The sequence below is a fragment of the Asterias rubens genome, chromosome 8 (assembly GCF_902459465.1).
Source record: "Asterias rubens chromosome 8, eAstRub1.3, whole genome shotgun sequence".
NCBI classification, from domain to species: domain Eukaryota; kingdom Metazoa; phylum Echinodermata; class Asteroidea; order Forcipulatida; family Asteriidae; genus Asterias; species Asterias rubens.
The window spans coordinates 1,136,691-1,153,661 of NC_047069.1; the positions used below are offsets into that span (position 1 = coordinate 1,136,691).

A 16,971-nucleotide genomic window follows, 5' to 3' on the forward strand; every position below is an offset into this window, starting at 1 on the left:
AGATAATGTAAGTTAGTCGTGGTTGCCCGTAATCTACTGCTACATGTCGGACGTTGAGTTTACTTACTCTCTCTGAATTATGATCAGTTTGGGGATAGTAGTATACTATATACACACTCTCTTGTGAGATGAAAATTTAAAAATGGCTATGTACCCAACAGTACAGTGTTTGGTCGCTAAATTCTCGAATTTAATTAACGTTTTCGTGGAGAACTTTCGGAATCGTAATCTCCAGCAATTACCTTGTTAAAAACTAGCAATTACTTTGGTTAAAAACTGCAGAGTTCTCTTAGACCCATGGGGGTCGAAACGAGATGAGAAGATACGAATGATGGATAATGTGGTGTCTAATCCGCCCGTGATTTTCCCCTATAGTAAACAAGTGTAATGGAATACCCTTAAATCAACACAATTTATTCTAAAGCCTCTGCAAACATAAGTCTACATCTTCAGAAAAAAACCAACATGGCTCACCGAATGCCATCATCGGAGCCCATCTGTTCTAATATAATTTGGCAAAAGTACATGAATACTAATTATAAGCACAGATTGCTCCTTGAATATTCATCACAGTACAGTATTGTACTACATTTATTGTTGTTCTGTTTAGGTGCACTGTTGAGCTACGCTGGTCTTTTCATTAATTGGCAGCCATCTATATGCGCCACCAATGGCTGTGGCAGATTAAGATATTGTGTCATCAAAAATGGCTTACAGTTGCCAGAAATGGCTTTCAATTGCCAGAAATGGCTTATAGTTGCTCAAGCAAGGCTTTACAATTGCTAGGCATGGCTTATGCCATAAATGGCTTTCATGCAGCCGCCAGAAATGGCTTTCATTAGTTGCCAAAAATGGCTCACAGTTACTAGAAATTGCCCACAGCTGCCAGAAATGAATTACATTTTGATCGAAATTGCGTTCAATTGCTTGAAATGGCTTATACATTTGCCAGAAGTGGCTGACAGTTGCTAGAATGGCGTACAGTTGCCAGAAGTGGCTGGAAGTTGCTTGAAATGGCGTACAGTTGCTAGAAATAGATTACAGTTGCCAGAAATTATTAAGAGCGCCCAAAAATGGCTGATAGCTGCCAAAAAATGGCAAACAGTCGCCAAAAATGGCATACAGTCGCCAGAAATGGCATACAGACGCCAGAAATGGCTTACAGTTGCTAAAAAAAAGCTGGAAGATTAAATCTTTAAATCTGAAAAATGTTTACACAAAGGCTATGCGGTTCTTATGTGGATCTTCCTTTTAGCGCCTGATTTAGAGTTGTAATTATTTGGGTTTGGTACGATGATAATGTCATACCTACCTCGATATGCATTCTATTGTCATGTAATCTAATAAACCATCTATGGCTATAAGGTTAAGGAAATGTCAAAGCTTGTATAGATATCAATACGGGTTGCATTGTTTGGTACAACTGTAAAAACACATCAAGGGCACGAGGCTTTTAGGTTATTGTTGGGTTTGGCTGCATCTTGTTAGACCATGCAAGAATATTGTGCATAATTTGAACGTTAAGTGCGCAATTCTATTTCCTTCACACATTAAAAAAGCAAGGTACGTTGTAGACTTGACTCAAGTCCCAATCCCGTGCCATCGTCAGAAAACTTTGTTTCGTGGTGCTTGCTCTGCTGTGGCTGCATGCTGTGTTAGGGACCTCGAACGAGAAAGGGACTTGAACCAAGTCTATAGGTACGTTGGGAGCCCAGTGTTCCCCAACATTGCTTGCATAGTGAGATACGTACAAGGTCTATAGGTGGCATTCAGTTCAGAACCAGACTATTATGCTCAGTTCAGTATAACAGTACCGTAGAAGTCTATGTCGTTGAACAAAAACATCAAAACGCTACTCATATTCAAGCCTTTATGCTTCGTTTCTGAAAAAGGTCACTAAGTTTGTTTTCTTTAATTGTTAAATCCATTAGTCAAAACCATTAGTCAAGGATGTGATAGGATGTTGAAACGAAAAATAATTTTCAATTTTAGTTCCTTTAAAGTTTAAACTATAATTACAGATGTTTGGTTCCTCCCTACACATGATGCCGAAAGTGTTTCATGCCATGTCTGACGTCATCATGACGTCTTCACTTATCAAAAAGCGCCATTCACAAAACGCTATATCTTTGTGTTTTCTCTTCATTCTGTAGGGCGGTGGTGTGCAGACCGACGGCGAAACAAAGACGGTGCAAGGCGCTCAAGTTTGCTTTGAAGAGGATATATCGCGATTGGGAGATGGTTTACACTGGCAAGACAAACACACGTTAATTATATCAATGGAATTATGTCCAAGCTCTTCTGATGTTGCTGCATGATTTATTGATTCTCCTGTTCTTAAGAGGGCATGATTGTGAGTGATGTTGGCCTGCCAGAAATCTAAGATACAGACTAATTTAATAACAGGCTTCCCCAGATGGTGATACGCGTCAATGCCTTTGTACGTTAATTTCTCATCACAAAAGATAAACATAATGAAACTCCGATTTCTGAAAGACCAAAATGAGATCTGTGACCACAAGAAAGCTTACACCAAAGAAGTTCAAGACAAACTCCTGTACAAGACTTGTGTTGGATAATGAAGATATACCACGATTCCCAACAATAGTGAATCCATATTCTTCTTTTGTTTAAACCACAACAATGCAGTAGATAAAACAATGATCAGTGTTAAGCAACTTTCTGTATGGTAAACATAATAGATTAAAGTCTATACTATTCCAATGCTTCGGAAAGGATTTGCTGAAGGAATGCAACTTTCTGTATGGCAAACATAATAGATTAAAGTCTGTACTATTCCAATGCTCTGGAAAGGGTTTGCTGAATGAGAGAACTTTCTGTATGGCAAACATAATATAGTGAAGTCATATCCATTGTTCTGGAAAGGATCTGCTGTTTGTTTAGAGACACAATATGGACAAGTTACTGAAGAAACACAAGTTAATCTCCGGAGGACAATCTGAAGCTAACCCGACCAAAGCTACGCCGCCCTCCTCGCCGTCACCACCCGGTGATGATGAGCTAGAGGCCGCTGAGCAGGGTCAGGTGGCGAGCTCCAGTCGCCAGTCACAGCACAGCAACCACTCACATCACAGTCAAAGGTCAACTCACAGCCAGCATTCCAACCACAGCAACCAATCACAGTATGGCGGCGGCGACGACGACAACGACAAGCCAGTCACTGTCACGACAGTCGCTACAAATGGCGCTAGTAGTGGTGTGGTTGGTGTTGGCGGTGGTGATGGCCGTGATGGTGGCAGTGGCAGTGGCCACGGCGACGGCGGTGACAATGGCGCTATTGACGGCGCTGTCACCCTCTTCGACGACGACACTGGTGATGAAAGTGATGCCGAGATGAGGCGCAAAGAGTCGGCTATGGGTAGGATCGTTGGTACCTTACAGGTCATCAAGGGCTGGGTGACGAAGGGAGATGGACAAACCAAGAGAGCAGACTCTTTCTTGGAGCGTCTGGCCATGGCGGGTCCTCCGATGGAAGGACGATCAAGAGTTGGTACTGAACTCGGAGATGGGTAAGTCTAACCATACAAATCACACCGAGTGTTGATCCACACAAGTTTGCCTCGAAATTGCGTGGTTTTCCTTTTACTGTGCGAATGAACACGGTCGGCCATTTATGGGAGTCAAAAATTTGACTCCCGTAAATGGCCGACCGTGTTATCTGACGAGGTAAAAGGAAAACCGTGCAATTTCGAGGCATGTTTGTGTGGATCATTGTATTCTACTTATACAGCATCTTTCTACCCATATGCATATTATAACAAACGCTTTTCAATGACCAACTCGACCGATCCAAGGCAACGTGTTCCTTTAAAGCTTTGCATGGTGTGAATACATAGGACGAATAAAATCAATAGTAAACTTTAGGGTACAACCATGTGGAAATCATTCTCCTGAAGACGAGCAGAGTATACTGATCGAAACGTCGAGACCACACCGGCTCTTTTCAGAGCCAAACACTCCACCAAAAGAGATTTAAACATGGTTGTACCCGCAAGTTGACTGTTTATTTATAGTTTCTTCCTAAACCACACCGAGGTCATCTTCGTTGCATTCCCCAAATCATGAATATCTAAAGAGAAGGGGCATACTTTTTCAAAAGCCTCAATTTTGCAGCACACTATTGTGTAGCAGAACCAACATTCGATCGATCTATCAACTTTTAAGAATCAGAGTTCTATTCAATCATACTACAAGTTTGTTGATTTAAATCTCTTTAAATCCCAACTAACTCAAAGGAACATCTAGAGGGCCTAAACAAGACAATTAAATATTTCATTCGGGATATCTTGATTATAAACGTCATGGTTTCGTTCGTTATCCACTCTATTTTAATGGGTGAAATCCAATCAAACGTGGTTCCAGATTTACAGGTGAGAAATCAGGTGTCTCATACAGCAAACAATAAAGCCAATTAGCAATCTACCGTCCAAAGCTGAGGAAAGGAGCTAAGAGACAAATAAGGAACTAAGACACCAATAAAGAATTGAGACACCAATAAGGAACTTACACACCAATAAGGAACTAAAGCCCCTTTCACACGAGAGCAACTTAGCAAAGGTCCATTGCTAAATGTTATTCCCTCGAAGTGATGTCTTCTGAATCACTTATTTTTTTCTTTGGGAATCACAATTTAATAGATGTTAAATTTGAATCCTGAACAAAGAATATTGTTTTTGGTTTTTACTCATTACTCTATTACTCAGTACTGTCCTGAGAGTTTTACTCAGTACTTTCCTGAGTTCTCTAAAAAAAAAAAACAATCACATTTTACTCAGGTGGGATTGGATTCACAGTGAAACTATAAATTTGGTTCCTGATTATCACAGATTCATACTTTGTCTGATATATAAAAAGACATTGCCCAGGACAACACATAGACTCTGTTATTACATTTGATTCGTCACAACCGGCGTCTGGTCCGTTGCTAAGGCTTTGATTACGTTATTTACTCACGTCATTTAAAGATGAGGAATCGTGTGCATGTTCGTGGTCTGTGATGGCCATGTTTGTTTAAAAGAAACGCACGGTAGAGAACGCTGTATCCGAGACGCGAATCAATGTTAAAGGCACTGGACACGTTTGGTACAAAGACCAGTATTCTCACTTGGTGTATCCAAACATAATTTTGTATGCATACTATTTCAAACCAGTGAAAATGTGGCCTCGATTGGTCATCAAAGTTGCAAGAGAACAATAAAAGAAGCAATACCCTTGTTGCATTACTTTGTGTGCTTTCAGATGTATAGTCAAATGCTTCAGCTGAAGTTTTTCATTAATTGGGTGAGAAATTGCATCATTCTCAAAAACTACGTTACTTCAGAGGGAGCCGTTTCTCACAATGTTTTATACTATCAACAGCTCTCCCTCGTTACCAAGTAAGCTTTTATGCTAATAATTATTTTGAGTTTTTACCAATAGTGTCCAGTGCCTTTAAACAATCACCACGGGATAACAAAGTACACGTTTTATATTTGATCAGTTATTATTACTACGTAAACAAGCTTGTACTTTTTTCTTCTTACAAACATTAACCAATCCCTTGCGTTGACCACTTGAATGGTGACATGTCGGTGTTAACTGCCGAGGATTTCACTTTTAATCACAATTTCAGGGGGAAGTTATTGAAAGAGTAAATTCATTTCAATCCGTAAGAATAAATAAAAGTGTCTAATAAACTCAATGCATGAACTCACAAGTGTGCCTCTTCCGAACATGGTTCTCAATTTGAAATCATTTTTCCCCTCTAGAGCAGAAAAACCCTCTGACAGCGTACAGCGTACACTTTAACAAGGTTTGATTTTAAATCCCTGCAGCGTGGGACCTGTTTGGTTGCAACGTCCCCGTGGAATTCCTTATTTTCATATAATATTAAAGAGGATTTGTTTTTCGTTCATCTCAACAAGATTTTGTTTTATGGTGGCGTCGTGGTTTAACAAATAAAGTGAGAACAATCAAGTGAGAACGTCGTTTCAACACCAACCTCGCTCCCGTAAACAGTGGTCCCTCCCCTGATGCTTAGGCACACCTGCCTCCCGTCAGCAGCAGCCGCCCGGGCACCTGCTCAGGAAGCCCGTGGACAAATCAATTACCCGGCTATCAAATGACAGGTGATATTCTACACATAAAATCATTTCTCATCGATTTCTGTGATACACTGTAATATCCCCCCCCCCATATTTATAGCTTGAACATCTGACGTCACACGGCTTGTGAATTACGCGATAGATTGGCCTCGAGAATGCGTTAATATTCTGACGGTCACGTGGTACGGCTGACCGTTGATCTCGCAGTCAAATTGAAATGTCTACCTCAATGTTTGTACGTACACATTTACATATAAAACATCACCGCAGGATTTAAGAAAGAAAATCAAGGGTCAAGATGTTAACAATATTGCAAAATATTGTTCTTCTCTGACTTTTGTCATAAGAATTTAATGCATTTACTATTATTGCTTGATATGTTTTTTAATATAATTTATTATCTCCCTCTAAACAGACGAGCCTGTTATTATGCAAACAAATTTGATTTCGTAAATACCCAGCATTTGCAAAACTGCAATATTCAATTCGTTAATACGGAAAATAATTTCCGATCCTATAAAAATGTCATTGACGCTGATGCAATACTACTTCCCCTAAGACACGGGCCCAATTTCATAGACCTGCTAAAGCATAATAAGGCGCTAAGCACAACCAAAGTATGCTTATCAGAATAGGTTACCAGCCAAATTGCCATATCAATACGAACAAATTGTGACTGGTATTCTGCTCATTTCTACTAAGCAAACATTTAAGCAATATTTTAAGTTTTCTATTTGAACCGATGTCTGCCCTCTGCACTGATTTATGAAAATAAATATTGTTCTCCTGCGTGGTAATGAAGCAGGACATTTCCCGGACATTTAAATTCTTAATGACGTAAATAAAATAAAAACACTTGAAACGACTGCGTGTTTTTAATTATCAGTCGTGTCTCTGACAATAATCACAAGACCGACGTATGTCTCTAATATGTCTTTGCTCTACACGCTGCATTAACGTACAATCAATCGTGATTAATACATGACGAATCAACACGAGCGTCCTCCCTATATAATCACTATTGCACCCACAAGACGGAAACTGTTGCTAAGGCAACGTGATTTTATAATGCGATTCCAGCATAGCCCGGGCTTTGTTGACACGATTTAGAGTAACATTTCTGGGTATCCCGCGGCCAGTAAATGGCTGCCTTCGCCATCCTGTTGTCGCGTGCCGTGAGCAAGTCACACTTAACGGTAGCCAGAGCTGCATCGCCGCCGCGCAACGACTGTCCAGGTACCTTACTATTACGTCGTATGAAGATAGCAGGTTCCGCCATGTGTGTGTTTCGAAGGCATTATACACGCGCACCCTTTGCAAAAGCTTATAGTAGCATGTACAAACACACTCTGAGTCAACCTAACCTTAAGAATACGCGCACTGACTCTTCACATCATCGTGATCATGGCATCTGAAACGAAATCTCTGCAAGTCATTGACTGTTGATTCAACCAAAGTAAACATTACGAACTTGCAATTTCTGACTTGATGAATTTGGTCAGTGTAAAAAGATAGGCCCAACAACATGCAAATTTATACGGGGAAATAATTTTAACATATTAAACTCGGCTGTCTTTAAATACAAACGCACTGACCAAAAATTGCAACCAATACTAAGGAGGATACAGCCGAAAATATTAAACCGCTTTCATAATAGCTTTCATTAAAAAAATGATGTGATTTGCTTCAATTACATATAATTATCCTATTACAGATTTCACAGTAATCTGAGGAGGGAAGGTGCAATATTGAAGGTGCAATATTGGAGGTGCAATATTGTTCAATTGATAGTTGTTTTCCATTCAAAATCTTCCGGGACACTTTCAGATATTGATCATAAAATTGACCTGTGTAAATGAATCACGATGGGCGGTCAAGTTGGCTGGTAAACAGCGCATGAAAGTAAGATGCATTTATTTGTTTGTGTGGTAAATAATGGTAGTGCTGTCCAGGCAAACAGTACATACAAAGAAAAGGCAATAAAAATATGACGACACAGAGAACAGGCCTGCGGATAACCAAAAAGCGAAAATAGCACATGACGATTGTGCCATTACAAAGTGTGAGTGGTGGTGAGACCGCGGGGATTAATTTTTTCAGATCCCCCTTCGTAGCTATACGCACACCATTCAGCATATTCTACATTAATTTATCCTTTCCGGATACGAGCATTTCAAGCAGGAATATTTTCAGGAAAGGATTATTTCTATCTTCTAATTCATACAACAACACAATACAGCATGCTTGCTTTTCATTACAAATACAACCAAGGCGCACTGCACGTCGTGAACATGCACATGACGTAGGCATCACTATACAATAAGATGCGTTTATAATAACCAGCAATCGTCTTATTATAACCTTGGCCAGTATTACAATCTAGCCAAAATGAAATGCACTGAATATATGAAATGCAAAGTCAGTGGGTGAAGATTTGAAAGCATTCCATAAAAAAGTAAGCATAAATTCGACTACTTACATTATTATTATTATTACATAATAGGACATACAGTTGCATGTAAATATATTCTCATATTTTATTTGATGTATATTTTTTTGCGGTAACACCATGTGTGTATCTACTTGCCAGGTAGAGTTGTTCTTAGGGAACTGTCTTGCTTTATTCTACTGCCGTGGAGTAGATAATCGGAGGTTCGGGAGACTTCTCAGTTCTGAAAAGAACTGTCCTGCTTTTTAACTATTACCAGGGCGGATGGTATAGAAATTAGACTGGACTACTACTTTAGCTTATAGGATCGTAATTAACTGTACTGCCGCGGAGTCAGTTCTGAAATTGGTCTCAACGTTTCGACTAGCTTGCTCTAGTCATCGATGTTATTGGTTTTGGATTTTTTTTTTTTTTGCAATAATTATAGATTCTATAAAAATCATAATTTCATTAAGTGTTATTGATATAGTAAAACTTAGAATATATACTATTTTAGTTTTAATGGCAAGCTGCACCACGTCTTGGCTAAATCTTCAGACCCTTCCTTCAGTTTTCATTTCATTGTATTGACTGTGGAAGCATGTTTGTGTTCTAAATGTGGAAACCAATTGAAATGTTCGACTTGAAATGAATGTGCATTCACTCGAAATTGCCACAAACGCTCGAGTTGTTACGAAAATGGAATGTTCAGCTCGTAAAATTATGATGGTTTGACCTCGGAGCGCACAAGATGATCTTGATTCAGTTTGATTCATTGCGGTTCAGGGACAAGATCTGGGTTTATTGTAACCCCCAACATTTGAATGCGAAAATCGTTATTGACAGTAACATCTCTCAGGTTATGTATTCCAATTATTCTTCCTGCGTGGACAAAATCACTCCGTATAGTTTTCAGCGATATCAAAAAAATGTGACCACCTTTTTAAATTAAATGTTCACAAATTAGCTTTGTTGTAAATATCTTTAATTATATGGCACTAAAGTAGTCAAATGGCTCCACAAACCAAAAGGTAGTTTTCCTTTCAAATTGCGTGATGGTTACGGACAGACTAACGGTTTTCAGCCCCCAGGGCCTGTAGGCCTAGGTTGATAATGTGCCTTCACCAATCCCATTTCACCAAGAAATCAATGCATACGTAGCATGCCAAAGTAAACAACTCTAACTCATCTTGAGTAAACACGACTTATGGCGCGAAAAAAAACTATTGATTTTTTGGTTTCGAGATTCACGCGCGGGAAAAAGAAGCGGGGGAAAATTGTGAGCCGGATAATCACGTGGTTAACATCACCTGCTAGGTTCTGTTGTTAAGGACTTTCAGTGAAGTCATGGTCGGTAATAATACAGTGATATCACTTCTGTAAACAATAATTCCCGTGTTCGAGTTGGACTTAATTGCATCCCCAGTAGTTGTCAATGAAACGACCTTCAGGGGGCAAAGACCTTTATTTTTGTACACCTTTTTTCCTGGCCACTTATCTGTGTAATGAAACAGAACCTTTCTAAAAATTAATATTTATAATTGAAACATGGCAGCAATAATCCGACAGCTGAAGCGCGGGTGTAATGGATCTCTTAAAGGCACTGGACATTATTGGTAATTACTCAGAGTAATTGTTAGCATACCTCTAACGAGCAATATTGAGAGCTGTTGAACATTGTGAGAAACGGCTCCATCTGAAGTAATTTCTCACTTTAATATTAAAAGACTTTTTGCTAGAAGTCTTTTGAAGGCATCTAAAAGCACACCTATTAAATAAGTGCAACGAGTGTGTTGTATGTAAAAATACGGGTCTTAGACAATTACCAAAGGCGTCCAGTGCCTTTAAATGGACACATTACCTTCGGATATGGCACTTTGGGCTAAAAAGTAAACAAATTGGCTCTACAGAACAACGAGTACGACAAACGCTTTATAAAACACAACTCTTGAAAAGTACGTATGGGTGACTTTGTGATTTAGTAATTTCAATGTTATGTGTAAATACTGTCATAAATGAAACTTTTCTTTTACTCAAAATAATAGAGGCGAAAAAGAAACGAGTCAGAAAAGAAAGAAAAGAAACCCCATGTCATTGATTGGTAAATCCAGATACAGAACGATTCTTTAATCGACAGAAGCGTACAGAAATACATATGAATGAGACAGGGATGTTTAGGGGAGGATTGGGGACTGAATCAAGTGGAATAGAAATACAGAGCATGAAGAGAGGAAAGTCAAGAGGGGTCACAAGGGAGATGTTCGCTCTGTAGACGATGCTCAATCTGGTTGTTAGTTGACCAGCAAGATGAACTTGCATCGCTGAGCTCAAGACGTCTCTTGTGTACCGCATCATGTCAGAATTGAGCTCAAGTGGACTTGTGTATTACTTCATCCATTGTGGGATTTGAGTTTATGTGACTTGCATAAGGTTCATCAAGTAACAAGCTCTCAAGTACAGTATATAGTGGTTGTTATCTACTCACTTTTACCGCCGAGGACAACATATGTATACGGTTAGAAGGTACCTCGCACCAAAGTGCTTGGTTAGCAACTGACATTGAAGTGGTACCAATTCACATTTATTCGTATTAACTCCATTAGCCAAGACTTGAGGGGCAATACATGGGGTCTGCAAACAGAGTCCGACAAAAGACTGCATAATATAGCACGCCCTCAATCGATGACAGTGTAGTTATTGGTTTAACGAGTAAAATGCCTGTTTTTTTTTCACCGAGCTCAGGAAAGTACTGAGTATACAGTGCTTACACACACATCGGTGTACAATTAATAATAGGTAAACCCAAATTTAATATTCAGAAGGACATTAACTTATCAGTACTTGAATGTTTGATTTCATTCTTTCTTTTCCCCCAGTGGTGGCGTTCGACCGGCCCAGGTGTGGGTAATCGAGAAGTCAGATGTGTTCTACTACCGTTGGTTATTGGTAATCACCCTAGCCGTACTATACAACATGTATACCATCATCGCTCGGGTATCGTTTAGGGATCTGCAGATAAACTTCGTGTATTTGTGGGTCGTGCTTGATTACATGTGTGACATTGTGTACATTATGGATATAGGCGTCCAATTCAGAACAGGTAAGATACTGGGGTCGATTTCAGTAAGAGTTAGGAGTTAGAACTAGTCCTAACTTAGGACTTGTCCTATGGGATATACAAAACGTATGGCTAGTTCTAAGTTAGGACGAGTAACTCGAGATAAGACTAACACCCTTGCAATCCCTTATACTGCCACCAAAATATACTGATCAACATAGCTTTTAATTTGCTACACAACTTATGGAACAACATCCTTCATCTGTACACATCAAACAAGCAACCACCATCTCACGTTTCAAGAGTCTTTCCAAATCATTCCATTCAATATTAATCGTATGGAATTTACTTTAGTTCATCTGGGCCGGCACTTAGAGATACTGATTTCTATGAATGACAATAGAATACAAAACTTTATACTTTTATAGGCATTAGTAAATGAGACTCACACCCTCTATGGTAAATAAGTAGAAAGGGGAATCTCTTTTGAAACCTTGTTTTTACAACTGAACTGTTTTTAAAAGTTCTAAAAACGTTTGGTGGCATTTTTGGCGAGCAATGTCACAGCCCGAGTTTTTGCCCAACCCAATTTGGAAAACTAAGGAAAGCCTTAAATGCAAATCAAAAACAGATCGCTACTGTTTGTAACAATGTTCCAAAAATATTCAAACGTTGTGTTGATTTTGTTGAAAACACAACAACTAATTTGCAGAAATCGTGGTATAATTCGATTGAGTGTTTTACAACATACAGCCGTCCATACCAACCAATACGGTTTGTTTATCAACCAAAAGAAAGGTCTATTGTTTTACATCAACGATGGCGGTCAATGACGTCATGTGCAATCCATTATTAAGGGGAAGAGTCTAGGCCTAGTCACGCCAAGATGGCTGTATGTGTTTTGCGCTGTTGCTCTCTGATTTCATTGGCATGATTAACAATATTAATAGTGTACAAATTCTATAACAATATTTTGTCCTCTTCACAGGTTATCTGGAACAAGGACTTCTTGTCCGAGATACCAAAAAGCTACGGAAATGCTACATGAAATCGTGGATGTTTAAACTAGATGTGCTGTCAATGCTTCCACTTGATCTATTCTACTTGGTTCCTGGAGTCGGCATCCACGCGACCATACTCCGGACTCCTCGACTCCTCCGGGGTCCAAGAGCTCTCGAGTGCTTCGACCGCACGGAGACAGTCACCAACTTCCCCAATGTGTTCCGTGTTATCAACCTCATCCTGTACATTATGATTATCATCCACTGGAATGCTTGCCTTTATTTCATCATCTCTGATTCAATTGGACATGGTACAGACGGTTGGGTGTATCCGGGGGAAGAAGGACCCTTCCCCTTAAATATGGAAAATGACACCCTTATACATCAATACATATACAGTCTGTACTGGTCTACACTGACCCTCACTACGATTGGAGAGACACCCCAGCCTGTGTTAGACATCGAGTATCTCTTTGTGGTGTTTGACTTTCTGGTTGGCGTGCTTATATTCGCTACGATTGTTGGTAATGTCGGGACCATGATTAGCAACATGAACGCCACTAGAGCCGAGTTTCAGAATAGCATGGATGGTGTTAAGCAATATATGAACCTTCGTAAGGTCAGCAAGGAGTTGGAAGGCCGTGTCATTAAGTGGTTTGATTACCTCTGGTCGAACAAGAAAACACTGGACGAAGAGGTCATACTGAACACTCTTCCTGATAAGCTCAGAGCAGAAATCGCCATCCATGTCCATTTAGACACTCTTAAAAGGGTGAGTATTTTCTCAGACTGTGAACCAGGCCTTCTCGTGGAGTTGGTCCTGAAGCTAAGACCTCAGATCTTTAGTCCCGGTGACTACATCTGTCGTAAAGGGGACATTGGGAGGGAGATGTACATCGTGAAACAAGGCAAGCTCCAGGTCGTCGGTGAGGATGGTAAGGTAGTCTTCGCCACATTGAGCGAAGGTAGCTACTTCGGAGAGATCAGCATCCTAAACGTCCCGGGTAGCCTTTCCGGAAACAGACGTACTGCAAACGTCCGAAGCGTTGGGTACTCAGACCTCTTCTGTCTCTCTAAAGACGATCTACTAGACGCCCTGAAGGAGTACCCTGATGCCAGGACCATCCTAGAGGAGAGGGGTAGGATGATCCTCATGAAGGATGGTTTGATTGACGAGGAGGCAGCCAAGAAAGGTACCAAGACCACGGAGCAGGCCGAGCAAGAAGAGAAGTTAGAGCGCCTGGAAGCAAACCTGAACCATCTCCAGACGCGCTTCTCCAGACTGCTGGCCGAATACAGTAATTCTCAGATGAAGCTAAAGCAGAGGATTACCAGGCTTGAGAAGAAGATGAAAGGCATGAAGAGGGAGTCTGAGACGACGGCACCTCCCCAGCCTCCTCCGAGCGAGCCTCCAAGAGAGTTTTACCTCCAGTAAAACCAGGGAGGCCATGCAGCTTGCTCCGAACGAGCTACCGAGAGAATCTTTACCTCTAGTGAGACCAAAGCGTCTTTCAAGTGCAATAATGAACCCAAATTCCAACTTTCATCTCCAATACCATAATAATTCAATCTTTGGTCACACATTATTACAATTTGTAATCGGCATGAAACTGCACGAATGTGAAAACTCCTTGGAAATGACCAGCGGTTCGGGTCCCCTTTATTCTGCACCTAGAATCTCCCAGATGTTAAGAACAGAGGTTGACCGACCCTGTGCATCAGTATCAATAGAATCTCATAGGTTTTGGCACAATATGGCCTATATTCCTTTCTCCTTTTGGTTACTGATACTTCTTAACAGAAACTTTGAAAACTCAAGAAAGTTTGGAAGAAAAAAAACTTGACTCGGGGAAAACCCTGAAACTAATCGGATGAATAGGAGAAACAAAATCATGCACGAAATCGAAGTTGAATGTATTAAAAGCAAAATAATCACAGCTTTGAGTGGATTATGGAATGTGTGAATTCGAATGTGTATCAATAATCCATTTTAAAATAATGATGGACACATTGAGCCTACTATAACACCATTTGGTTTTATAAATTTGTTTGTATACACCCAAACCAAACAGTGCACACCTATTTTCCATACCCCGAAAGGGCTAAATGAAGTTGAATTTTATGTTTATAGAAATTGGCCGAAAACCTATAATATTCAAATCAAACAGAACTTCCCAATATTGTTAAACGAAGTTTATACAATTAGATTCGTTTGATCGCACTTCCATTCCTTAGAAATAGGCCTTCCAAGTTATAATATTTATAATGATATTATTGTATTGCACGGCATAAATCGCAGTAAATCGATTAACGATCAAAGTTTTAATACACGGGTACTTAACATCGATTTGTGAAATACATTTTCGAACAAAGTATATTAATAACTATTTATTATGCAGTGTTAGTTTTAACTCCAGTGATAAACTTGATTGAAGTGTTTCTCGAGGATCTTCACAGTTTGTAAGAGGCAGGGCAAAGTGGAATACTTATTTAATATTTTGTTTTGAACATCACCTTGAATTACTTATAAAAAGCTTTGTCTACCAAAAGTGGGAGACTGCGCTCAAACACAACATCTGTTCTTCCTTTGGAAAGTTTTTAGCTAGTCCGTCCACAAAAATAGTGTCAATGACCACGGCCAGACAGCGGTAATTAAAGGATTGTCATAGTGTGATTATTGTTCTGGATGTATTTTATTTCCGATTAACTTTCTTTTGTTGCCAAAAACAAAGCTTTGTTGTTGAAAATGTATCAAAAATGGATTTTTACCATTGTGTGTGTTTACAATGGAAAGGTAAAGTTTGTTCTCCATTTTCATCCATATTGGTATTGTTAAAATTAACATCTTATAACAGAAGTTTTAATGGACATTCATAATGAATGTATTCAACAATGTATCAAAGACGTTGTTTTGACCAAGGTGGATGTTACAATCAAACATTTATATTTTGATTTTTTTTTCTCGGAGGGACACTTTTAATTAACAAAGTAAAATGTGGGCATGGACTGTTTGAAAATTTGAATAGGATAATATTTACGTGTGAATTTGTATAAAATTAATATTTATTATTATTCATATTTATTAATAAGCATGTTTTAATATTAGTAGAATATTGAAGGATTTTCTTGCTAAGCGAAGATTGTCTTTTTCCTCTTAATATTTTTCAACATTTTATTTTGTTGCCAGTGTTTATAGTTTTGATGTGACTGGTTTGTAATACTTTCAATGTTGGCACTCTTTGAATGGTTGGGAGAGGTAGAGTAGGGTAGGGTCAATTTGATGAAGGAATACAGCTCCTGATTGTAGCCACTGCATGGTAATACAGACACTAATTAATCGTATAAACATAGAACTTGGATTATCATTGAGTGGAACTTGAGTGAGCGGCACTGTTCAACGTTAAATGGGGCCCGCGGTATTTTATTTTTTTTAATTTTTTTTATGCAAGTCGCCTGACCCACAAGGCCTGAAGGCCACTTCAAGGTGTGGGCTACAATTATATTTTCCAGAGGCCGTTTGCCACCTACTCCTAGAGCTGAAACAGGGTTACCCCTTTCACAGTGCATACGAATGTAGGCTTGGGTATCATAAATTCGAAGCCTGGCCGGTAGAGCAGAAAGCACTACCTCCCCAATTTATCATCGCACAAAACCAGATTTGGGGATAGATGTGTGCTTTAGACTCAATCTATAGACGGTTAGAGTAACTTGGAAGGAGACTAATAGTATAATCAGTTATTAATCAGAGAGTTATTTGTGCTTTTAAACACACAACTGGTTATTTTTGTAGAGGCTAATTATAGCCTTTAGACAAGACGCCCGATGAAACAGCGCAACCGCTCCTATAAAACACAAAGTACTCGTACTAGTATTCGTGTTAGTGGAGTTCCGCTGTTCGTATTGCAGTTAAGGGAGCCGCGAGCACCTTGAGTACAGGCTAACGAAGGCCATCGTTCACTGAGGTTTAAAAAGTTACAAACGTGAAGACATGATGTCCAACTTCCGCATGACGCAATCAAGGTGTTAACTGTGATATAAGTTATAATACTGTAGATATTATTGTATATTGTAGATATTTTTTATAACAATGTCTTCACTATCACGATCAAATAGAGAGCAACTAATTTTAATAGAGCTTTCGTTTAATGGGAAATTAATTCATAAACACGTGTTTTTTGTGTGTTTTTTTCTTCAAAAAACAATGTGTGCACGTGACGATCTTTGTTTTAATGTGTGAATTGTGTCTTGCCATAGTATTAGAGTTTACGTTTTAATATTATTGAGCTAGACACAATACTATTTCATGTTTTTATTGATTAGTTTAAACAATTTTGTGAAGTGGAGAAGATAAGCCCAACTCAGAACAAGGTATTTGTACTA

The 16,971-nt window shown here is 39.3% G+C and overlaps 1 protein-coding gene across 1 annotated transcript in view; it reads left to right on the forward strand.

The window, feature by feature from the left end:
• The window catches only part of LOC117293306 (cyclic nucleotide-gated cation channel alpha-3-like), a 38,509-nt gene extending 22,431 nt beyond the window's left edge, over positions 1–16,078 (forward strand). Inside the window, exons 2-4 of the mRNA XM_033775560.1 lie at positions 2,154–3,530; positions 11,409–11,632; positions 12,579–16,078. Of these exons, the coding sequence (XP_033631451.1) occupies positions 2,914–3,530; positions 11,409–11,632; positions 12,579–14,026 (2,289 nt within the window). The 5' untranslated portion in view covers positions 2,154–2,913 and the 3' untranslated portion in view covers positions 14,027–16,078. The remainder of the gene's footprint in view (positions 1–2,153; positions 3,531–11,408; positions 11,633–12,578) is intronic.
• The last annotated feature ends 893 nt before the right edge of the window (positions 16,079–16,971 follow it).